General features: G+C 41.1%; 1 protein-coding gene across 1 annotated transcript in view; it reads left to right on the top strand.

The window, feature by feature from the left end:
* Positions 1-3,813: 3,813 nt before the first annotated feature.
* The window catches only part of EFCAB5 (EF-hand calcium binding domain 5), a 32,078-nt gene continuing 11,370 nt past the window's right edge, over positions 3,814-24,521 (top strand). The window contains exons 1-8 of the mRNA XM_041482677.1: positions 3,814-3,966; positions 6,963-7,538; positions 11,327-11,483; positions 11,750-11,813; positions 13,600-13,670; positions 17,106-17,261; positions 21,914-22,013; positions 22,704-23,588. Of these exons, the coding sequence (XP_041338611.1) occupies positions 6,973-7,538; positions 11,327-11,483; positions 11,750-11,813; positions 13,600-13,670; positions 17,106-17,261; positions 21,914-22,013; positions 22,704-23,588 (1,999 nt within the window). The 5' untranslated portion in view covers positions 3,814-3,966; positions 6,963-6,972. The remainder of the gene's footprint in view (positions 3,967-6,962; positions 7,539-11,326; positions 11,484-11,749; positions 11,814-13,599; positions 13,671-17,105; positions 17,262-21,913; positions 22,014-22,703; positions 23,589-24,521) is intronic.

Below are 24,521 nucleotides of genomic sequence, written 5' to 3'. Positions count from 1 at the left end.
TCTTGAGGGGTCCCGGCACTCCCAGCCCCGGTCCCTGAGGGGGCTGCGATGGCCTGAGAGCCTCGACATCCTCACCCCGGTCCCTGAGGGGGCTGCGATGGCCTGAGGGCCTCGACATCCTCACCCCGGTCCGTGAGAGGGCTGCGATGGCCTGGGGGCCTCGACATCCTCCCCCCGGTCCGTGACAGGGCTGCGATGAGCTGAGGGGCGCGACATCCTCACCCCGGTCCCTGAGGGGGCTGCGATGGCCTGGAGACCTCGACATCCTCACCCCGGTCCCTGAGGGGGCTGCGATGGCCTGGGGGCCTCGACATCCTCACCCCGGTCCGTGACAGGGCTGCGATGAGCTGAGGGCCTCGACATCCTCACCCCGGTCCCTGAGGGGGCTGCGATGGCCTGGGGGCCTCGACATCCTCACCCCGGCCTGTGAGAGGGTTGTGATGGGCTCGAGGGGCTCGACATCCTCACCCTAATTCCTGAGAGGGCTGCGATGGACAGGGGGACCCCGGCATGCCCACCCCGTTCCTGAGGGAGCTGAGGTGCCCCGGCATTCTCCCCCCAGTTGCTGAAGGGGTTTTGGCATTGCCCCGGGCCCCTCAGCCTCATAGTGGCTTTTATGAATTTATGTCAGCAGGGCACCCTCAGTGTGCCTCCTGGCTGGTGATGGTTTGTGGAATCCCATCCCACAGGGAGCCGTGATGGTGGGTATGGCAACCCCTGGTGAAAGTTGGCATTAATGGTCACATAACTGAGCTTTTCCTTGGATCAGGCAGCAATAGTGAAAGCAGCATATAAGACCTCTTCATACATCCATGCACGTGCCCAAACACCAAAACCCGAGTCTAGTGATTACATTTTAAGCATTCTAACATTCCCAGATGCAGAACTTTTGGGTGTTTGGGGGTCTGAAACAGAGGGTCAAGTGCTATTAAACTTCATTTGCTTTGCAGTTTCAGCCTGGTGCCACTGAATTCATCAGAAGGAGGTAATTTGGATCAAGAATCTACAAAATTCATGGGAATGAGGTGACTAGGATCAAGAATTGTCTCTTGGGCATCGAATGACAACATTACATATGATAACCAGAAACTGTTCTAAACGTTAAACAGAGCAAACTCTATTGTCAGGAGTGTGAATCTACCCATAGATTCCATTTAAGCACATGGCTGATGCTGCTTCGATCTGTTCCTCAGGTTGACAGCACTTTTCCCCTGTAAATTGAAGAACTGGAGAAGCCACATGGTCTCTCTTTAGGTTATTCCCCAGTTAAAAGAATGATCAGGGAGGCTCCTGTGGCTGGGCTTGCCTGCAGTGGAGAAGTCAGACTTGCTAATGGAGCATTTTGCCTCCTGGTGGACGGGTGAGGGTGGAGGATAAGGGATGGAGGACAGGCTCCCTAAACAGGACTAAACTGAGTTTAGAGTGGGCTGCACAGCAGACCAGGGTCTTGAACATGCAAATATAGGGCTGCTTTCAGGCCCACAGCTCATGTTCAGGTATGTCTGAGTTGATAGAGAGGATTGATAGAAGACTAAAGGTCTCAGAGTATTGTAGCAGTTCCCTCCCCTGAGACTGGTGTTTCATTCTGGATTTTGATCAAGTCATGCAGGGATTATTGTCAAGAAATTATTATTTAATAATTTTAATAAATTTAATAATAATAATAATAATAATAGGTTCCAAAGTAGACTTTTGTGTAATTTTCATATACCCTGTAGATCTTCCAGATATTTGAACAGCAAACACTTTTAAAAAACATTTACCACAGCTAAACAGTGGAGTTGCTATCTACAGTTCACTAAAAGTCCGACATATCAGTTATTAGCTACAACAGCCACAAATTGTGACAGTTCTCCAGTCTCTAGGAAGGTGTAATTTGCATGTGCAATGTTATTTTTTTTTTTTATAGCAGCAGAATTTAAATGTGGAGGAGGAAGTTATAAGGCAGATGTATTGGGATTGAAAAGAGCAATTAGAGGGCAGGCTGTGGTCACAGCATCAGGGTTGGTACAAAAAACAGACTGGAAGCTTGTGGCCTTATTCTTTCCTGTGCTGGCAGCTCTGTGGTCAGCACCTGCTGCTTCAGCCCAGAGTAGCATTTCAAAGAAGTGGAACTGTACATGAGCTGGTTTTGTACACATTTCCAAAACTGGCTATTTAATACACTGCAAACATGTCCCTGGCTAACACAACTTATTATTACTACATGTTAGGGCTTTTATTGCATAATCTTGGCATCAGCTGCAAAAGACAACAGAGTGCTCCCAAAACGTATCTTACAGAGAAAAACAAAAAAAAAGAAAGATAGAAGAGGCAATTCCAGCAAAACATCTGTGATGACATATTCAGCCCATTATTTTGTCAACAGAACAAGTATTTGGTGGCATAATAAAAGGATACACTTTGCTTAGCAAAAACATTAAGGGATAACAGCCAAGTTAGATAGGGTACAATTAAAGGTTTGCTTAACCCACGGGATTCCACTTCCAGAAAAATAAAAATAGAGCTGGTTTGATCCGTCCTTCTAAGTTCTATTTGTATATTCTTGTTTGGGGGTTGAAAAAAATTATTATTTTTTAAATTTATGTTTCATTCTCCAGAAGTTTTGTAAGTTAATCATAATAACAACAGAATTCTGAATTGCAGAGGGGAAAAACCAAGCCCACCTGGGAGAAGAGATAACAGGAATTAATCATGTGCAAACTGCTTTGAGGAAAAAGTGCACAATCCAGTTTAAAGCCTCATTTTAAATTACTCCTGAGCACTAATTTTCTGCTTCATTTTGTTAACATAATTGATGCTAGACTTCAACACATCTTGGAAATGCACTGCAATGAGCGTATTTCCTTCTGATACATTTCTCCAAATAAATAGCAAAGAAATGCTAATTTATTACAGTGTATTTTTCACATGAAAGTTGACCTCCTCTATTTCAAGGTTTCTTACAGGCTATCCCATGAAATGGAAACTAATAGAGGGCAGGGCACCTTGCAGCTGTTCCAATGACAAATACCATAGATAAAGTCACAGTTCAGTTTTCCTGCAGGTAGGCAATCCAAAGGTTTTGCCACTTCTAGTATAAAATACAAAGAAAGAAGCGGCATTAGATAAACCTCATTTCCTGGCAGAAATTGCCATAAGTTTCTCAGTTGGAAGTCGTGACTAACCCAAGGGAAATGCTGGACAGGCACCTGATTTACATTTGTGTAAATGAGTGCAGAATGCCTGTTGTAGATGTGTTTGTCTTTTGCCTTCTCCTTTCCCTGTCATATTATTACTCAAAGAATGTAGGAGAGATTATGAAAGGGGATTAATCAAATTCCTTTAGATACAGGTTTAAAAGCAGTCTGACAAAATGGCACCGTGCTCTCCCCCCTCGTTAATGCTTGTGTGCCTTTCCTTCAAGGCTGCTTCAAAGCAACACAAAAAAGAAAGCCTGAAAATGTTTAAATTGAGTTTGTAATTAATTTCTTTTTATGTCTGAGATCCTCACCTCTGGTTAACACAGTCCTCCCTTCAGCTGGTAATGGACTTGAGACAGTTCTGGACTTTGTAAATCTTGAATCTGAAGGTAACCTGTCCCTGGCACCTGCAGATTCTCTATTTGTGCCCTTAATTTTCTCTGTTGCTATTCATAGTCTTTTCTTGATTTTATTTTATTTTCAGTCATGTGATGCCATGTTCTAAGTTCAGTACAGAAGAGTCTGTTGGGCTGTGCCAAAGCCAAAAGACAACCTACAGCAATTTTGAACGTGGAAAGACATAGCAACCTTTGGGATTATTGCTTAGCAACTGCAAACACACAGAGGAGTAAAACTCACAGCCCAGCTCCACAGCAAGTCTGAGAAATCCCTAATTCTCTTCAAGATTTTTAATGGTTGATGGGCATATATTAAATCCCTGTTGATTTGCAAAGCCACTTTGAATGCAGGAGGAATAAGATCTATTTTGATACCTGCTCCAAAGGTAAGAAAAACAGTTCTTCAAAGCTTCAGAAAGCAAAGGAGAAAATGTTTTTAAATTTTAATTGTATTGAAAAGATCATGTATGAAAAGAGTATTGGGCTTTTTGTGATGAGATAAATATGCTCTATGAAACACATGAGGGAAAGGCAAAATTATTTCTGAGCAATAGAATGTAAAAAAGATTGAACTTTGTTTTTGAAAGGACTTTTATAACTCAAACATCTAGAAAATATTTACCTAAACAAACTTTAGTCATTCCTGGCTTTATCCCACCCATCAAAATTCTCTAACAGAATAAAAATGAAACCATAAGAATATTGTTTATGAGCACATTTGGGTTTTCTATAGAAAACACTGAGATAATCTTTTTATGCCTGCAGGGATTCTAGCAAGAATATTTTTCTTACAGTAAAGGAGCCAGGGAAGTGGCATCCTACTAAATAATGGAAAGCTTATCTTGCCTTCAGCTTGAACAAAGGCTGACAGGAAACTTTATATCACACTTCAAATTTCCTGGGTGTTTCTAGAGCTTGCCTCTGTGCTCCATGCTCGCTGTTATTTGGGCTCCATTTGGGAATCCCATAGACCCTGAGAGCTCTCAAATATTATTGTAAAATCATAAATTTGTAGAATCATTAAGTTTGGAAAATACCTCCAAGATCATTGAATCCAACATTTGACCAAACACCACACTGTCAATGTGACCATGGCACTGAGTGCCACGCCCAGTTGTTTCTTGAACACTTCCAGGAATGGTGGCTCCCTCCTTTCCAGTGCCTGACCACCCTTTTAGTGGAGAAATTCTTCCTTATGGCCCAAATTCTCAACTCATGAAAATCACTGAAGGTTATGAGCCAATGGAGTCTTATCCATTGTGTCTCTGCAATCCTCCACTAATCCCAAGTTTCATGACCTGATTGTAGCATTCCTTTGTTGTTTATTATTTTTTGTTTGATCTTCCATACCCTCTGAGTCTTCTTCATCTGTACTGCATTAAAGCACTGGGCACAGTTCTCCATGCTCTGCTTCCATTCCTGGAGTTACGTGGATGCCATGGAATTGAGACGGAACAGTCACACTGCTGGTTTCATGTTTTGTTTTGGTCAGAGACATGGAGATCCTTTATAAACATTTACTAATCCTCAAAACCATCCTAACAAAAGGTTGAGAACAGTGTAGAAAAGATATTCATCATCTTTCAGAATCAGCCACCTCGTAAAGCAGAGTGCAGTTGTCACTTTAACATTGCACAGAAACTGCAGAGGGTTTCATAAAGGATGTTTAAGAAATAACATAAGTGTTTGAAACTACAAGAACAGTTTATTTTGGCACAACAAAACCAGCTGATTTGGAATGTGACCAGAATATTTGGTTAACACCCTGCTTTGAACCAAGGAGTCTGGTTTTACAGCTCATTGAAAGGAACTCACCTAAGCAAGGAACAATTCCACAGGGTGGACAGGTTTTCCTTTCTGCAGTTGTAAATCCAGACTCCTTTCCAGATCATGTCCTTTGGTAGCAAAACCAACTACCAACCTAAAACCCTCGCTGTGGGTCAGGTAGGCAATTTGAACCATCCCATTCCCAGCAGGAATGCACCTTTGGAAAAAATTTACTAGAAAACGCCAACAAGCCCATTGAGAAAACAAACCTAGAAATTTAACACTGTGACGCATCCCACCCATCCAGGCAGTGTTTGTACTCCAACAGTGTTAATGAACCAGAAGGTCAACATATTCATAATTAAATTTGTGTGCTAGGAGGGCTGTAGATCACATTTATGCATTTCCTGGAAGGCTGAACGGCTTCAGAACAGCTACAAATGCTTAAACAGGAAGAGCAATGCATATCAAAAGCAGTAGCAAAATGCTATTGCTATGGATACTGAAAGGCCTCAGTGAAAAGCACTTTTAAATAAAAACTTGAAGAGAGTAGAGTGGCAACAAGTTCAGAGTGGAGTTTCATCTCTAATTTGGTGTTAGATTATTTCTTAATATCACCCTTCCCTTGCTGTTGTTTAACACTGGGCTGGGGGATTTGCAGCATGCTGCTGATTTTTCATGCTTTGAATCACGTAGTACCCAGTCTTCTGCTCCATTCTCTGTGTGTTAATCCCATTCCAGATGCAGACAGTTATGCATGGAGATATATAGGGACATTTTTCAAATTGTGCCTTGTAAGCAGCTCAGTTTCTTCCTGATGTTTCACAGAATGAACATTTTAAGCAGTGAAGTTCTTGGAATTGTAAAGGGATTATTATTTTACAGAGTGATCTACAACATAAAATGCTTGTGAGCAACTTAATCACAGAATTCACGGTATAGGTTCCTACTTTCTTTAGAAGCTCTGCTGACCCATGAACCTGTGTCCTTGTTACCTTAACAAAATGTCCAGAGCAAAAAATAATTGCCACAGTTGAAGTTAAGCAGTTTGTGGGACAAGCTTCCTCACTGTTCTTCACAGCCTCAGAAAAGATGAAGTGGAGGAAGCATGTAGAGGAATCTTGCTCTTGGGTATCTGGAATTTTCCATTACTTGCTTCCTTTGTCTCATATCCACTGGATTTCCTGGAGGCAGGGAATGGACCTAAACAGAAATTATGTGCTGGGGGTAAGAGGATTCCACTGGTTGGAACTAGGGGCCAAGTTCCAAGCACTGTTCAGTGCTTGGTTTCTGAGTCTCTAAGTGACCTGGAATTAATCATTCCCCTTTTGCGTCTCAGTTTCTTCTGCCCTAAGAAAGGAACACATTAATTTAGTTGCTCTGTCTCCAAGGGCTGTTGTGATACATAATTAATCTTTATAAATCATTTACTGATCTTTGAAGTAAAGGGTCTGTATTTATTTAAGAGTATAAAGCAGCAGTAACAGAATAAAAAAGGAACATAGGAAAAAATATTAGTTAATGCCTAACAATAGACTCTATTCCTGTGCCACCTGTTATGGCACTGCTGCATCTTTTGGCATTATATAACAGCTCCTTTTTTTCTGTGTCACAGTGATTGAGGTATGGCTGCTCAGCCAGAAGAATCAGCCCAATCTGCAGATCTACAAGATCCAGAACTTGGACATAAGGATAGGACTGCAACAGAGATGGAAAGCAATCAGGGGTGTGATGAACTGCCATGTCCTAGTAATTACACTTCATGGGAAGAGTGTTTTCATGAAAAGGTACAACAAAGGTGTCTGAGTTTGCAGGAGACAAAGATGAGGTTGGTTCAAGCACAAAAGGCAGAAGAAGCAAAGGTGAGGAGGAGAGAACCCGGGGACTGTCTGGCCAGAGAGTGGTACAATGAGGAGAAGGAGACACTCGATACTCGCATCTATTTGCTCGACAACCTCCTCCCTACATTAATCTCAGGAACAGAAAATTTGTTAATGGCAGTGGAAAGAAACCATGTGCTTGTATCAGACCAAGAACCAACCAGATTTAAGCCCGTTAATTATCTTGCAGAATACCTGATGAGGCATAACCCTCAGCATAGTGTTCCTACAGAACTAGGACCATACCTGAGAGAACTGAAGGTGGTCTCAGAGAAGCTCAAATCTTTGAGGCAAGGTGCAACATCACAGAGGTGAGAGCACTGATAGTGTGGGTGGTCACAAGGCCAGAGCTGGTGTCTTGGTCTCTGTTTTATAAAAGGAATGGTGTCCCTGCAGCCTGGCTGGCAGAATCTTGAGCAAAACACACCTTGTGGAGTGCAGTGCCAGGGATGGTATTTGTCTCATAAAAACTTGAGAAGGACAAATACCAGAACATGGCACACAAAATGAAACACTGGTTATTCCTGTTTGAGGCAATATTCTGCCCTTCACAAGGATATAATTCCTCCTTAGACTCTATCTTAATAACACATGAGCAATGCAAACTGCTTCCAAACTGGTCTAGCTTAGTGACAGCAGCTCTTTGGGACAGGTGTTGGTATGAAAGGTCTGGAGACTCTTCATATAGTTGCTTCTCTAGTCTTCCAAACTTAATAAAAACATAAACTTTTTTTCCTCCTTCAGGATTATTTCTCTTGACCAAGCCAACAGCATTGTCCTGGCACAGTGTAGAAACTGCTTCACCCAGGATTTTTATTTAGGCTTTCCTTTTATATTCTATTTTTCCTTTTAATGTAGAAACTGTTTTGTATTTTGTTCTATTGCTTATTTCTGGGCTATACTTAATGTATAAGTATAGTATAATACTTAATTAATATTGGAACAGGGTTCCGTGGCACCTTACAAAATGCTAAGGTTAAAATGTGAGAGCATTAGATGAACAATAATGCTTTTTTTCATTGCTCTGTTCAGGAAAATATAGATGTGAACTTTTCAGTTCATAGATGATCTAGAGGTGATTGTGATTAATGTCAAAATTACTCATTCACTACTAGATCACTTTATTCTGTATGTGTGTTTGTAGAATAATGACTTCTGTTTGAATGACTCTCTATTTGCATAAATAGTGCATACAACTTGAAAATTGGTTTCAGTGTCAGGAATTAGGGAAGTAAAATGTTGACATGTCTTATGCATAAACCCTAAATGAAGATAATTGAAGTTCCCAGTATTATAATGCTTAAAAGAATATGTTAAGTCTATCTGAGCTTCTGTCTCCACATTTCCATTAAACATACTGCTGCAGTTTGTAGGAACATGCCTGATGTGAATACAACAAAGCAGCGTGAGAAGTGAATTCCATACAGTCACTGATAAAAGAATTTCAGTTTTACTTTATATTTTTTAAATGTTGGTCCACTGAAACAAATGAGCTGGGGAAATATGTCTTTCAGTGAGTTTTCACTCAAGCACAGGCTGTTCTGGGGGGATGTTTAGGGATGTCAGCCTTGCCTCACCTTTGCTTTGGGATTTATCATTCCTGTTGCTTTACAGAGGGACACCTGGATATATCTCTTTTAGTTTGGAAAAATAATTGAACTAAAATGCATAAAATTTCCTGGGGTTTTGGATTGGGCTTTTGTTGAATACAAAGTGTTGGCTACCCATGACCTCTTATCTTGCCCTTGGCTGTTAAGCCCATCTTTACATTTGGAGACAGGTTCCCCATTTGTAGCTCTCAGAGCTGAGTCAAAGGAAGTGACTATCAAGACTTACAGAAATAAATTTCTCCATAGACAGCATTGCCAGGGGGGTTCTGTAATCATGGCTGTAGCAGGTTTTGCATATCCACTGGTAGTAGTATCATGGGATTTGCATTCACAGCAGCTCAGGATTTACATATCTGTGATGACTGTATTGTGGGATTTGCATGGGATTGTTAAATCACAGCAACACAGGATTTTAACAACACCACACAGCAGTGAGACTCCTCAGTGAGTCACTGGATTTCAAACAGGCTGGAATTGTTACAAGAGCAATGCCAGTCTGTGCTTAACACCTCTCACATAAGCACCAGAAAGGTGAGGAATGAAATTCTGGCCCAAATGAAGGTCCTGGGAGCCTTGGCATTACCTTCAGGCAAGTCAGGATTCATCACAGGTTCCCATCTAACACTTTTCTATCTTCAGTGAGCTCTCTTGGACCTCCTCCAGTTTCTCCTTAACTGCCACCTGACTGGGAGTCAAGGCAGGAAGGAGAACAGATGGGAGAAATTCCTTATGCACATGGACTGATACCTGAAACAGAGCCTTTGTCCAGGGATGGGAGTCCTTCAGGCTGAGTCACCCATCCCTGTGTGGGAGGCAGGCAGCTCTCTTCCTGAGGAAACATGTTTGGTTCTGCAGGGAGAAGTCACCTCGCTGCCATCTCATCTTTTCTGGAAATGTCTGCTCCAAAACAAGCTCACTTTGCAATGGGTGGTGCCTGGTACTGTTACCCCTAATTTGCCATTATTGTTTGAGGGACACCAGGCAGAGGATACAGCTGCCCAAGTTTAGGACCCTAGAAATTAACTCAAAACTGCAGCCCAGTGCAGGTGCAGCACAGAATGTAACTTGTGCTGGACACTGCCCAAATTAATCACCAGGAACATCTTGGCAGCTCTGAGCACAGCCCAGGCTCCGCTTCCAGTTTGCAGACAGCCCCAGAGGAGGAGCTACCTCTACACATGCTCTGGTTTTCTCTTTCTGCTGCAGCATACATTGGAGAAAAATCTGTTTGTTCACTTAGGTTGGTACCTGCTGCATTCCTTCTCTTCTCCAGCTCTGGGAAGCAGTCGGAAGTTGGGAAAATATTTTACCCTCCCCCTGCTATCAAAGTGCCCGAGGCTGAGCTGCCTCAGCAGCACTTGTGCAATGCCCACCATCGATTAAGGAACCAAATGATTCATTAAGAAACCTCTGTGATAAATGGCCATGAAGAACAAGGACCTTGTGATAAAACTGACTGTGATCAAAGTGTATTGCTGTGACATGTAAAACAGGTCTTTCTGTTCATTAAAGAAAATATTGATGGGTTATAATTTGTAGGATGACCCCAGAGGAACGGAAGAGGGCAGGGAGAGGATCAGCCCATTTCACAGCATGTGAAACACAGGGAGAAGAAGGGAGCAGGAATTGTTAGCTAAAATATAGTTTTTGGAGTTGTTAGGTACAAAAGAGGAGAAATTCACCTTTCCCTGAATAGCTACAGAGGGTGTGAAGGCCTCGAAGATGAGCAGCTGCCTCAGTGCATAGAGATTCCAGCAGCCTCCATGAACAGGAACTGCTCTCTCCATATGAAGTGATCATTTGGCTTTAAGCATTTTGACCTTCCTAAAGGGTTTTTTCCCCATTTCATAAATTAACAAAGTCGAAATCAAAGCAGATGAGTTCAGGATCAATTTTATTCCCTTCTTTTGTTGTGTGAAATGGAGGATTGGGAAAAACATGGCTGGGTGTTTAGAGAAGCAAAGAAAACAAAAGCGGGAAGAAAGGAAGCCGACTGGCAGTGCAAACCTGCAAACTCCATGTGTTGAAAATGATGGAGAGGCTGAGGTATTATCCCTGTCCTAAGGCAATGAGGGCTCTATTGTGTGAGGCTGCTTCAGAAATTTTATTGAACATTGCTCTTTGCCAGTGAAGTGCTTGTGTGAAAAGGTACTTGGGTTTGGAGACAATGAAGACTGATGCAATTTTGTTGGTAAATCAACTGTAGCAAAATTATGCACCTGTCTCCCTGCTAGAATTTGAAAGGAAATTGAAGGACATCTGCACAATAAATGATGAATGTCATTATAAATGTGAAGGTAAAATGTATAGCTGTTGAAATGACACAGAACTAGGAGAGCTGCACAGATGATTTTCCATTAAATGTCTTCCACATAGACAGGAATTTCAGCAGAGTTGCTTCCTTTTGTTTTGTTCTTTAGGGTAGGCTTAATCAATCTTAAGTATGCCTATGATGGTCTCTTTCTAATCCATGTTCCCATGTCCTACAGGCTGGTCCAGATGAAGGCTGAGGCAAAGAAAAAACATGAGGAAAGGGAGGAGATAGAAAGACAGAAGGCTGAGGAGACAGAGAGGAGAAAGGAGGTGTTGGCAGCTCTGTTCAAGGAGTGGACGGTGGATGGCCATGAAAAAATCCCAGCAGCACTGGTAACGAGGGGAGATCCTGCTGTGGTTGTTGCAGACAGGATGAAAAGGACATTTGTGTTAGTGCCATGTACCCTGGCATGGCAGCATGGGGCACAAGCCTGGGTGATGGCTCTGCCACCACAGGATCAGGGGACAGGGCATTGTTCACAAATCTTACCTATGTGTAAGACCCATGACTGGCCCATATGTCTGATTATTCAGGGAGATTTATTTTAGTAATTGTCTACTGTTGTCTGCATGACACAGGCTATTACCTTGATTTTTAGGTTCAGAGTGCCTTGAGGTTTTTTCCAGATGTCACTGATTCTATTCCTGAAGATATGAGAAAAGGCAAGTTTTCAATGTGTCTTCCTTAGTTTTATTGCTGTGATCTGAATTCTGATGTGAACTGTGAGCAAACAGCAAATGGATTTGATAACAGAGAAAGAATCTCTAAGGGTAGTTACATCAGGATATCAACCACAAATCTTCAGATAGATTGGAAAGAGACTGAAGCGCCATGTAATTCATTCATATGACCTTTAAAAGTATGGAAAAATGTTTAAAAAATCTTTCAGGCAGATAGAAAGACCTGATGCAGACCTTTTCCACTTACATCCCTTATTAGCCACACATTGCCATGTGCTTACTGCTATTTTTAAGAATCACTGTACCAACGTCCTCCTTTTTGAATTTGTCTCATGGGAGGTCTTGGAAATACTGGCATACTGGGAGATATGGAACAAAGGTGGGATCAACAAGATTAAAGTCTGACAGTGTTGTTACCTGTTATGGTTTCAGGGGAATTACTGAGGTTTACCTAATGCTCCACCCAATAGCTCATCTCATCAAGACATTCCCTTGGCCAATCCCTGGCATCCAGTGACACACAGCCCAGGGCCTCTGTACCAGAGCACTCAGCTCAGAGAGATTTCCATAATTCCTGTCCACTTTATATAGCTCACACTTGACCTCCCCAGATGATGGTAATTGAATAGAACCAGGAACACTGAGGTGGCAATGCCAGCCTGCTGCCAGCCCTTTATATTGAGAGCCTGTAATGATCATGAATGATAACAAATGTGTCTTTGCTGATTTGGGATGGTAAAAAGGACACTCCAGAGTGTTTCTGTTGCTGCTGGAGTCACCTCTGCTTGGAGCTCACCCTTGATCAGCCCTGTCTGTATTGCAGAATTGTTCCTCTGAGTAATCATCCAATATTGGTGGGATGTTGTGTGACTGCCAAACACAGCCCCTGTGCTCCTGCTGTGGAGCTGTGGTTCCCCAGTGCAAGCAGACCCTGGGACATGAGATTGTGGAGGAATTTCCTGCCCAGATATTTCCTCTCCAGATGCTGGGGGTGCTCTCTGTACTACTTCTCTAATAGGCTCAATTTCTTAATTTATTTCACTTAATAGCATTCAATGTACATTAACAGAACATTACACTCTGTTTTATAGTTCAATAAAGATAATGTACAGTTTAGGAACATTAACCAACAAGAGATAAATGCATTTCTATGATGAATTTTCTCATTATTCCTGATATATTTAGAAGAAAGAACAGAAAAATAATGCCAACAGAAATAGCATGTCTGTTCTCAAAGAACTTATTCAGAAAGCTATATAGATATTTGATGTCTCTTCTCAGTTCCATTATAGCAGCCCAGAAGCTGACCAAAACATACTTTTGAATATCATCATCAGTAAAAATATTCCCTTATTCTTGAGAAAATTACTATGATTTTCAGATTCTTCTCTTGCAAAGCAGAATCCATATCTCCAGAGTTCTAAGACAGTTTTATCTGTTTGTTAAATCAAAAATCATTTCCTCCCTCACATAATTAGTTGTAAGTACTGTTAAAATCATCCCAATTTGCACCAACTTATGTCAAGAATAAATACGACTCTACAGTTCTGAATAGCTAAACGGAGATTCTCAGGAAGAGAAATGCAAGCAGATTTAGATGGTCTGTGTACAGTCAGATGCTTCAGCTACTGTGGGATAACCTCAAATAAATGTCATCCAACATGAGAAGAAAGTTAATGTAACAGCACATTGTGCAAAAATATGTGTACAATATGCAAAATCACATCTGTTGCTTTCTAAACCAATATCCCTTCATTTTTTTTACCAGCAACCCATGACAGGAAGCTGAAAATCTTAAACACATTGGAAGAAATAGTATACCTAGATGAGTTCACAAAGGTGAGAAATTAAATAAGAGCATTTGGTTCAGAATGTGGCATTTATCACGAAGTGTCAGCATTTCCCTGGGAACAGCCCAGAGGAGTAAGTGAAGGGCTTCCCTTCTCCAGCATTCCAGGTAACTGGCTGTATCTGGACGTTTCACATTCCATCTCCATCCTCTGCTCTCACACGCTTCCATTCTGGCCAGCTGGAGGGAACTGTTTTGCTTTCCTCAGAGCTGCAGCCTTGCTGCTCTTTGGGAAGTTACTCCTGGAGCAGTGGCTTTTAGGACACCCCTCCCCATCCCTTTCTAAAATGTCAAAGCCCTGAATCACTTGTGAATTCAGACTTTGACTGGCTGCTCACAGGAGGTTTGGTGTCCCACTGCAACCATTAGCCTGGGGTAATTAGTAACATCCTCACAGTATTGTTATTTTTGACTAAGTTCCATTAACCAGGATGAACCAAGCCATGAAGACCTGGGATGAGAAGCCTTTGTCCTGAACTGTCACTGGTCTGAACCATAAACAAACTGTAACAAGTCTCATAAATATTCATGAAGCATAACCAAGTAGTTTTAAACTCAAAACTGTCATTGAGAAACATCAAAAATGTGGTTTCAACTCATCAAAATCATAAACGTAGTTGGAAGTTTCACCCCATTACTCTGCTGTTCCTCAAGCTGAAAACAACCAAATTGTTTCAAACTGTATTTATTGAAAGCCCTCCAGGCCAAGGCTTTGCCAGCCATCTTTACCTGCGACAGAGCTGTATTTTATGGCTGGGTAATTAAACCTGTAAAAGGGGGTGTTTAGAATAGGAATAATGGCAGACCCTCATTGCAGCAGTGCTAGTGCGTGCTGTTGTAATAATTAAAACCAGAGTATAAAGCAGCTGTGCAGAGACTAATTCCAAGCAACCATGTGTGATTTTTTGTGCCTTCTTCCCTCTCAGGAGACTCACATGTTTGGTATTTTGCACAGGGATGCATTTTTATGGTAACTTGTTGAAGGTTTTTTTAAGCATGAAATGAGATATTTTTGAATTTAACCTCAGAATTATTGCATCTAATTAAGAAGACTGTTGTGGATAATGAGAGCCCAGAGAATTGCTTTTGTCACTGCAATGAAGCATCAGTCCATAACCCCTATGGTACATATATATAATCACTGAATGAATTCATGCTCCATTAACATTAGAAAACTGTTTCAAATATACTTTGTGTACTCTTTATTTTAACTCAATTAAAGATATGACAACAGAGATCAGAAGTATGAAAGACATGGATTGTCAGGCTGTCTGATTTGCCAGGAATGTTCTCTCAGAACATATTCTCTGATTCTTTTTCCAGTCTGGTTTTAATTGAATCAATTGATGAGGCTTTCATCACTTCCCTTGGGAACTGTTCCATCATCAGGACAGGGCTGCTTCTAATCCTCAGCTACAATTTACCTTTGTTCACCCCTTTCCATCATCCACCAAACTCAGAAAGAGATGCTCTTCCTCCATGCTGGTCACGGCCCTTTCCCATGTGGAAAGCATTGCTTTTAATGGACCTTAAAATTAAAAGGCTTTTTTTTTCTTCCTTGAATTTAGTGTGGCTTTGGGTTACTTAAAGGCTGTTAGAAACTCAGTAGAGAGACCTCACAGATCATTGTTTTTCAGGTTTGGGTTTTTTTTTTTCAAAAATGCAGAACAGTGGCTGTTGCATTCTTACATCCTTTGTGACAGCCTCGTGAGGTCTTTTATATGAAAAGCATTTAAATCCCAGGGACCAGCCCTTAATGGTTTATTCCACAGGCTTTGTGCTCTAACACACAGAACGCCCAGCAGTCTGGCACAAAGGGAAATGCTCACATCGTCTTTGCAGGGTCAGAATCAGGCTTTAAAGGTGAGATTATTTTCCAGGATTGTATGAGGCTTTCTCCATTTCTAGTGAGATCAGTAGGAACAAGAACAGATCCATTGTTTTTGATGATAATGTGGTCACAAACTATACCAAGGACTCTGGGTAGCAAGAAGGAGGCGTGGCAGCTTTCTTTAGAGAGGTGTCAAAATCTCTCAGTTAATAACAAATTAATGTATGCTAATTATGTGTACAGTAATTTACACATCAGCTTAAGCCTGTGATGGTGCCTCCTGCCCACATGGTGCTTGTAAACAGTGTCCTGTGAAGCTGTTAGACACAGTATTAGTGCAGGAGCCTTTGGATGTGTCATCAAGGTGACATCCAGAATAACAATCTGCTTGTCCAACCTGCCTGATCCCAACAGCCTCACCTTTAAGGTTCCTCTGTCACAGGGCTCTGGGTTCCAATAACCCCAAGAAGCTGGTGGATACCCATAGCCCCAGATGCCACCTCTCCAACCTACATACTTTTTTTATGCTGAAATGAAGAAAAAACCTACATTGCATTAGGAACTCTTCTTTCCTACCAGCCACCCCTCAGGCCACTGCTTCTTTTCTGCTCTTCATCTCTTTTCCACTTGTCCCATATATTTGGAAATAACACAATATAGACATGAATAATAATAACATATATTAATATTTCAGCTGGTTATTGCCTGTGTGGCATTTCAACAAGCCCAGGATATTTTAGCACTTATGTCAGGTATCCATACTCTCAAAATGGGATAATGGGAAACATTCTGTGCTTTGGAAATTCCTCCTTTTAACTGTATGAGCTCCCTGTTAGTGTGGCTGGCTCAAGAAACCTACTGTAATAATTCAGCCCAGGCTCTGGGACTGTGGTTTGTTCTGATGGCCGTTATTATTTATGTCATGCACACCACATTTTTAGAACCATATTGCTTTTGCTCATAAAAGCCACATGGCTATAAATCCAAAGTGTTAAGGTGTCTCCAAGGCTGGAACGTAAAATCAATCTCAAGTCAGTAGTACTCCCAGTGTCAGAGGACTTGGGTGACAGCAGGCTCATTTTCAAAAGGATCTTCCATTTTTTTATTGTATCCAACTGCTCCTCTAAACACTGAAATTGTAGGCAATGCTCCTTTTGTGGCGTTTGAGAGTTGAGTGACTGTCACTCCTGCAGAATGTAATGGCTCAAAATGCCTCCTTGGGGATGAAGTCAAGAATACTAAATGCTGCAGAAAACCATGGAGAACTTAAATCCTCCACAAGAAAATCGAGCTTAAGCCACAGCTTTTCATAGGAGGGATCTGATCCAGCATCTCTGCTTGAGCTTGATAAGTGACCTCTGGAACAGGAAAGGAACTGTTCAGGACACATTTCTGCAGTGTGCTAGGCTTGTTTGGAGAATATTGTTTCTTCTGAAGGGGAGAATGAAGAAGGCACCAAGTCTGTGTTGTGTTGGCAGACTAAATTACAAATTCCTAAATATTTGATTGCACATAATAGATTTTTAGGAGTTCAACTAAAGGTGAAAATGCTTGAAAGAAGATAACCATGTCCACTGCTGCTTTCTCTCTATAGCTTATCCTTTCCTACACTGAACATGTATCAAGTGACAAGTTCCAAGAAATCATGGAATATCTCCATAAGTGTGCTGAGGACTTCCGAGAAGCAACAAAACATGACACACGGAGGCAAATTTTTATTGACCTCTTCCAAGCTTGTGATTATGGAAAGGTAGGCAAAGCAGCTCTCAGCCTAATTTCAATGTGGGCATGCTCCCAGGTTGGTATTTCTCTGGGTCACTGCTTGCTTTTTCTTTTCCTCAGCTCTAGATCCTCTCTTTGTGCTTACTCAGCAGTGTTTTAGAGAACAATAGCTGCTGCACTGTTGTTCAGTTCATAGTTCTTAGACACAGAAACATCCAATAGCCTATTACTTGATGGCTAATTAGAAACTGAATTACCTAAACTGATGACTTGGGACTGAAGTTTGGTGATTCTTGAGAAGAAATTAACCATGGCCTTTAATTCTAAAAATTACCTGCTTCCACAGCACGTTCAGAATATTTGAGTGCTAATTTATCTATTGAGCCACATTTCAGCAAAGCTAATCTGATGTAGATTGACTTTAACAAATGTGCACATTATTTCAATAATTACCTATATTGCATTAATTATGTTGCATTACTTTATAGATCTGAAGGGCTTCTATCAATAAATCTCATAGTTAAAATTTAAAATGCAAAATAATCCACTTTTACAGCCTCTCTGAGAACAGTACTGTGAACTTCAGCCACAGTTTATGGACAGGAAATTAAAATACAGTAAGTCAGTTACAGAGCTGGAAATGAAACTCAAAAGCCATAATTTGGTTTTCATCAGCTTTAAACTCTATCTATCATCCTCTCAGTACACCTGCACCTCCATTTAAAAGCAAACATAAAAAGTGCTAGACTCATTAGAAAACCAGAAAATAGTAGAAACTGAAGAATCAATGGCATAAGCTATTGCTAAAAACTTGGGCTTCATCCAAAACGTGTGGTACTTGTTATGAGTACCCTCATTTTGGCAGTTGCTGGCTACTACAGAGCAAGCAGTTGCCCTAACCCTAGTTTTCCCCCCTACATAAATTTTCTATTCCACCCAGCACTCCTCCAGCTATGCTTGCAGAGCCTACCCAGAGTGAACTGTGCTCTACAATGTCATGCTAATAATGTCATTACCGCCAAGAGAAAGGAATTACAGGGCTCATTTCAACACCAATAGTGTGTTCTAGAGAATAGCAGGCAAGCTGCTGTTTCAGGGATGAGGGAAGAAATGTGTCTGCTTCCCAGCTAGGAGACATTTGACTTTCCACAGAAGGGCTGTGATGGATCCTCCTGGCTACAAGGACATAGAAACCTGAGTCCTGTCTTTGCCACGGATTTCCAAAGGATCCCTTCTTTCCTTTCATGTTTTAAGGTGACTTTCTTCCTATTATTTCTGTGGCAGTAATCACCATCTCCATGCTGCTAATCCCAGTGGAATCTCAGAGGCAAAGAGCCAAAAATACTAACACAACAGGAGTGAGCAGCTATCAGCAGTGACGCCACTGCTGCCGAAAAAAAACTGATCAGAGCACAGAGTTGTGGTTTCCAGGCTCCGAGGTAGCCCTGCCCTGCAAACTGAGTTCACTAAAGTGTCGTGTGGGCCACGCAGCTCTTTTAAACTTGGCCTGGTTTCTTTTGTAAAGTTCTACTGTACCCACAGGGGAGATAAAATGCAAAGTAACCCAAGGACTTCTACTACTTGAATGTGATCCATTACCTGTAGAGCCCATTCTGCAAAGCACAGCAAAGCAGTTGTTTCAGTTCCTAATTTCCATTTGTTTGGGAGCAGGCAGTTATTCCAGTCTGCATGGTGAGTGTGGCTGGCTGCCTCAATGAGCTGCAATTAGGGCCAGGGAGCTGAGAAAGCAGTGTTTAAATTACAGTCAAATTAGAAGGTATCCACATGATCATTATTATGATTTCAAATGCATGCATCCAGAAGGATGGCAGCTCAGAAGGACAGCCTGGACTACCCACTGCAGCAGAAACTTCCCAAGACAATCCCAGAACACAGTTGGATCACTGCTATAATACCCCAAAAGGCAATGGTTCTGTGAATTTTTAGCTTATTGTCCCTGTGCTCACTTGTATCAGTTTATTTTATAACTCTTCATTAATTTCCAGGGATGTTTTAAACAAGGGATTTTAAAATGAAATTTAATTTAGTCAGAGATTAGTTTTCAAGCCAATGTAGTTTGAGACACTCCTGATTATCTTTCTTGCAACAACAAAGTCTGCTTTCTCATGACCTTTTCTAAGTGTCTGTTCTACCCTCTTGCTCACTAACAAGCTCATTGTAGGGTTCAGGATACACACATCACATTTCCAGAAAAACAATCAAGTGGTTAAACACTGACCTATCCCTGATTAAATGGCAAGTCTGGTTTAGTCTGTGTTGCCAAAGGAATTACTCACAGGTCACAGAACATTGCTGAAAACAGAGAATCATCACCTGCCAATATCTAGGTGACAAAAAAATTAGGTCAACGTGTTTCAATTCCCTGGGCCCTAAAGCTGCCCTGAGTTTTGGGCAGCTGTACAAACACAGATGGTCTTCTGTTGTGGAGAGGAGAGGCTGTACCTGTCCTGCTCACAAAGGGCAGGTGGGCAGGAATCTGTCATCAGCCTCCTTAGTCACACACCAAGTGCAAAAAAAAGTCACCTTTTCTACTAAATTTAGGAACTGGGAAAAATAGCACAGCTGGGGAGAGGAGTTGGAAATGGTTTCTTGTTGTAGTGCTCCTCTCTTCTGTAGTTGGCTGTACTGTGGCATGTTTCTCCCAGGGTAAGCTGTAAGGAAAAGTGTCCTGAAATAACAGGAACCCCTGCTAAAATGGAAAATCTGTGTAAATTGGAAATGTTTAAATAAGTAAATAAATCCCTATTAATATTTGGCAATTTCAGCTATTTTATATATATTTTTATATTTATCTATATTTATATACAATAAAATTATTGGATCCAAAGAACAAAAAACTCTTCAAGAATTTGAGTTTCCTAAATCCATTTATATTATTTTAATATGACAAAATGGTAACCAAATCCCAAAACAACATCCTTATTTTCTTTTTAGTAATACTTAATTAATGTATTCCCATTTTAATGAAGTAAAATTATGCAGTAGTACTGCAAAGTTGAGGGCAACCAGCAGATGATTATGACAAGTAACAGCTGAGGAAATCTGAATGGAAAATTAAGTGTGTGTAATGGAATTACTGAATGGAGGATCCAAATATTCCACAGTGACCTGGGAATGCCTTTAAAACGTTGTGTGTTTGTGCATCTCCTAAAAGGATCAGAGCACAGTCTGATATATTCAACTGAAAGAGAAATAACAAGAAGAAATGTTTGCACAGGGTTGTGCAAGGTATCTGTATGTTAATGTCAAGATACTGGGAATCAGGGCCTACATCTTGTAAGTTTAGGGACAGAATTCTGTGATGACATTTGTTGTTCCAAACCCACCCATAGCTGAAATTCAACCCTGGCTTCCAGCATTTTTTTTTTACCAGCAGGAATTAAATTACCAGATACTGAAGCACTAAAATTGTACCAGATGGCTTCTTACATTTCAGTTCTGGTCCTTTCTGCACAACTGGCAAAACCCCTTCCCTGTAGAGGAAGGTGCTGCAGTACCAGCAAATGTGATGTGTTTGCTTAGTTCCAGCCTTAACTTCACCAGTAGGTGAGATGTGTATCTCTGGGTTGTTCCCATATCCTCTGTTTTTAACTATTGCTGCCAATAATTACAGTTTCAGGTTATAAACAATGCAGTCATCTTGAGCTAATTTCCAGAAAAGAACAGCAAAGTTCTTCCTTTATTTCTTTAGTCTAAGGGCAGGCAAAGTTCACAAGGAATTAAAAGCCTGGTGAAATTTACATTTTGCAGTTTTTAATCTAGGAACAAAATGTGAAAAGGAAATCAATAATTCAGATGGAAAGCTACTCACTACAAATAATGAAGTTAAGTAAATCTGTTTCCTAATTAACTACTTTATTTCAATAATGGGAGGGAGATTACAAAGGTGGCAGGACTTAAATAATGACAACAGGAATACATCATAAAATGGAAAACTTGCAATCGTTTAGGTTTGCTTTACTTTTTAAACCCCACAATTTCCTGATTGGAAATGACCCATTTCATTGCCTTTTCCTGGGTTTATCGTCTGTGTACACTCACCCTGAGCAACAAGGATTTAATAAACTCTGCACCTTCCTCTGTACTGAAACTGCTGATACCTCTCTCACCTCTGTGGTCAAATGTCTATGAATTTTTAAAGGAAATTAGGGAGGTTGTCATAATAGCTCAGATTTTTGGACTAATTATGTTTCCAGGCCAATACATCACACTTCAAAGGAGATGATGGGGCACAAAACCAAACTACAATGTGCAGTCACTAAGGTAACACAGCACAGCCCATAATAGATGGAAATTCTTCCATGGTACTGTCAGGCAATCAATATCTGTCCTGAGAGTATGAAGGGTTGAAGCTTTGATCTTTACACGAAGAACTCCTTTGGCAGAACAGTTACAATTATCTCACTGTAATTTGTCAAGGATATGGAAAAGGAAGAACCTGCAAAGTAATATGTGTGGAGAGTTCCAGTTCAGCCCAGAAGAAATTTTTGCCTCTATGAAATAAATTAACTTCTTTGAAATTTGTAGTAATGTTCTAGTAATGGATAATTATCAGCCACAGGTAATTATTGGCTGATGGTGCCTTTGTAGTGCTGCAGATGTTGATGTAAGTCACAAGAACCACAGGAAAAACACAGTAATTGTAATCTTTTTGTCTAGGTTGGTGTCTTGGATAGACAAAAAATACTGGCCCTGCTGAGACACTTCTATGACAGAAGGCCCATGACTGATGGATGGGAACTATGGAACCCCAGAGAATGTGAGCACATGGGTGTTTCAGTTGTGGTTAAAACACTGGGAGTGTTTTAGGCTGGATGGTTGAGATATGTTTTATAAGTGTTACCAAAAAAGGCACCCAAATGATTGCTGTGACCGATACACCAGGATTTGCAAGCACATTTGGCAAACTGTGATGCAATGTTCAGAAATGCTTCAGCATCCAAAAGTTTTCCTGGCTACAAAATTCTGAAGTACTTTTTGGGAAATAGAATTAAAGAAAGACTCTTTTTGAAACAATTGTTCTTTCTTACTGGGCAATATTACAAGTTAATTTTGTGTTTGCACTAAAATACCTCCAGAAAGAAAGAGAAAAAATGGAGGGAATCATCTGTATGAAAGTAAAATATTTTAAAGATATTGGACATTAATTAATTGCTGAGATCAAATGCAAGGCAAATTACATCTCTCCTTCTTAGTGTAGAGAATGATGAAATATTTATTTCAAAGGAAAAGTGGTGTAATACGTAGCCAGAAGAGCAGATCTATGCAGGCAAAGACATTATTCTGAAGTTTTGTGCTCCTGAGATGTGTCTTTGCAGAGGATACTTTCTGGTAGTTTGTATTTACTTGGCATTACCTTTCTTTTTTAAATTTTCTTTTGCAATACTGGAGAACATAAAACCAGTGGACACTATCAGCTTACTCATGTTTTTTTTTTTGTTTGTTTTAGGGCCAATAATTGAGCTGCAAGATATTAATCTTATGGATTTCTGGGAAAGCCTTGGTGACCAGGAAGTTTGTGAGGAAGTCAGTGAAAATTTGGTCTTGTCTAAAATGGAAATTTCTGAGGGAGAGATTTTAGGAAGTGAACCTGTAGATGATGATAGGCAAGAGACTGACAGAATGAGCACCAGCATTACAGAAGAAGTTGTTGAAGAAATGGGCATGAGTGAAACTGAGACTGGAGGAATTCCCAAGGAGGAAAATGAAGCAGCAGAGCCAAGTGCTTCTGAAGTGAGCAAGGAAGGTGAGGATGCCATGTCAGCAGTGGAAAGCACTGGCCTTGAAGCTACTGATTTGGATGGAGAACCTGGATCTGGAGAACCAGAGGAACCCGTCCTGGGCAGTGAGCCTGAGACAGAAACAAAACAAGAAGAAGATTGTACTTCAGCCAGAGAGTTTGGATCAGAAGAGCAAGTTAGTGAAGAGGACAATGAAGTTACAGAGACAACACCTGAAGGTACAAGCACTGGCCTTGAAGATAATGATTTGGATGGAGAACCTGGATCTGGAGAACAAGAGGAATCCATCCTGGGTAGTGAGCCTGAGACAGAAACAAAACCAGCAGAAGATTGTACTTCAGCCAGAGAGCTTGGATCAGGAGGGCAAGTTAGTGAAGAGGACAATGAAGTTACAGAGACAACACCTGAAGGTACAAGCACAGCCTCAGGAGATGGAGCTGTGACAGACACGGATGTCACTGATTCCCAACAGGACACTCCAGCTGCAGAGGCTGTGAAAGAAACCTCTGCAAGCAACGAGAGCCAGTCTGACCAACAGACAAGCTCAGAGAGAGGACTGCAGGATGAGAACCTTCTGCATGACCAGGGTAAAGGTAAAGTGTTTTCTTTTTTCTGACAGACCTTAATTATTTTCTATGTATATGATTAGATTGGTTTAACTACAGGGTGTTTTAAATCCATTTCAAAACCATGTGAGTGATTTCTGAGTAGAGAAGACCATAAGCTTTGCTATCTTCTCAGCATGGTGTTTTCTGCCAAGGTTTCAGAGCTTATTCCTCTCACAGGATGGCAGGTGAGTCACTTTGCTGGTGATCTGTATTCAAGGCCCTGAGCAGACACTTTAATTCAAGTAGGGACTTTGTGAAGCAGGAGCATTTTTATAATAAGGAGAAACTTTATGTTCTGTTTCACTCTGTAATATTACCACAGAAAGACAGGAACCTGAGCACATTAAATCTAGAAATTACTTAAATAACTTTTAGACTGTGACTGCCTATAGGGAGATGTGCTATGAGATCATCTAGCAGGAACCTTTTATTTTAATCTCTCACTGTGTTTCCAAAGGATGATCCTCCTTCATTGTCTACAAAGGCCTTTGTTCTAGGAAGGCTAGATCAGACAACTGTGTTTCAAAGAGGTATTTTCTTAAACATCCTAGAAGCACCAACCTCCTTGTCAGCACTCTGTGAATACTCTTGTGTCTCAGGGTTTAGAACACTGCAAGGACTGGGTCTGCATTGTCTGAACGATCCAGTGACAGGTTCATTATGTAAAGCTGATGGTACAGCCCCCTGGTACCTACAGCTTTCTGTGGTAACTTCCAGTGCACAGCACTACCCTGTCCTTCAGTCAGTCCTTGGATGTGCATCCTGTTTGTCTGGGACAGCAGTCCCTCAATGAGGTCTTTGTCTCAGACAGCCCCCTGCTGAGTAACAGCAATTCCAGCTCACCTGTAGTCAGGGTTTGACCTGGCTGGCTGTAGGATGGCATCCATGCCAGACTGGATCTGCAGAGCTACTATTAGA

Source organism: Pyrgilauda ruficollis, unplaced genomic scaffold, assembly GCF_017590135.1.
Source record: "Pyrgilauda ruficollis isolate IOZ18807 unplaced genomic scaffold, ASM1759013v1 scaffold59, whole genome shotgun sequence".
Classification (NCBI taxonomy): Eukaryota; Metazoa; Chordata; class Aves; order Passeriformes; family Passeridae; genus Pyrgilauda; species Pyrgilauda ruficollis.
This window is presented reverse-complemented; position numbering and strand designations above follow the sequence as displayed.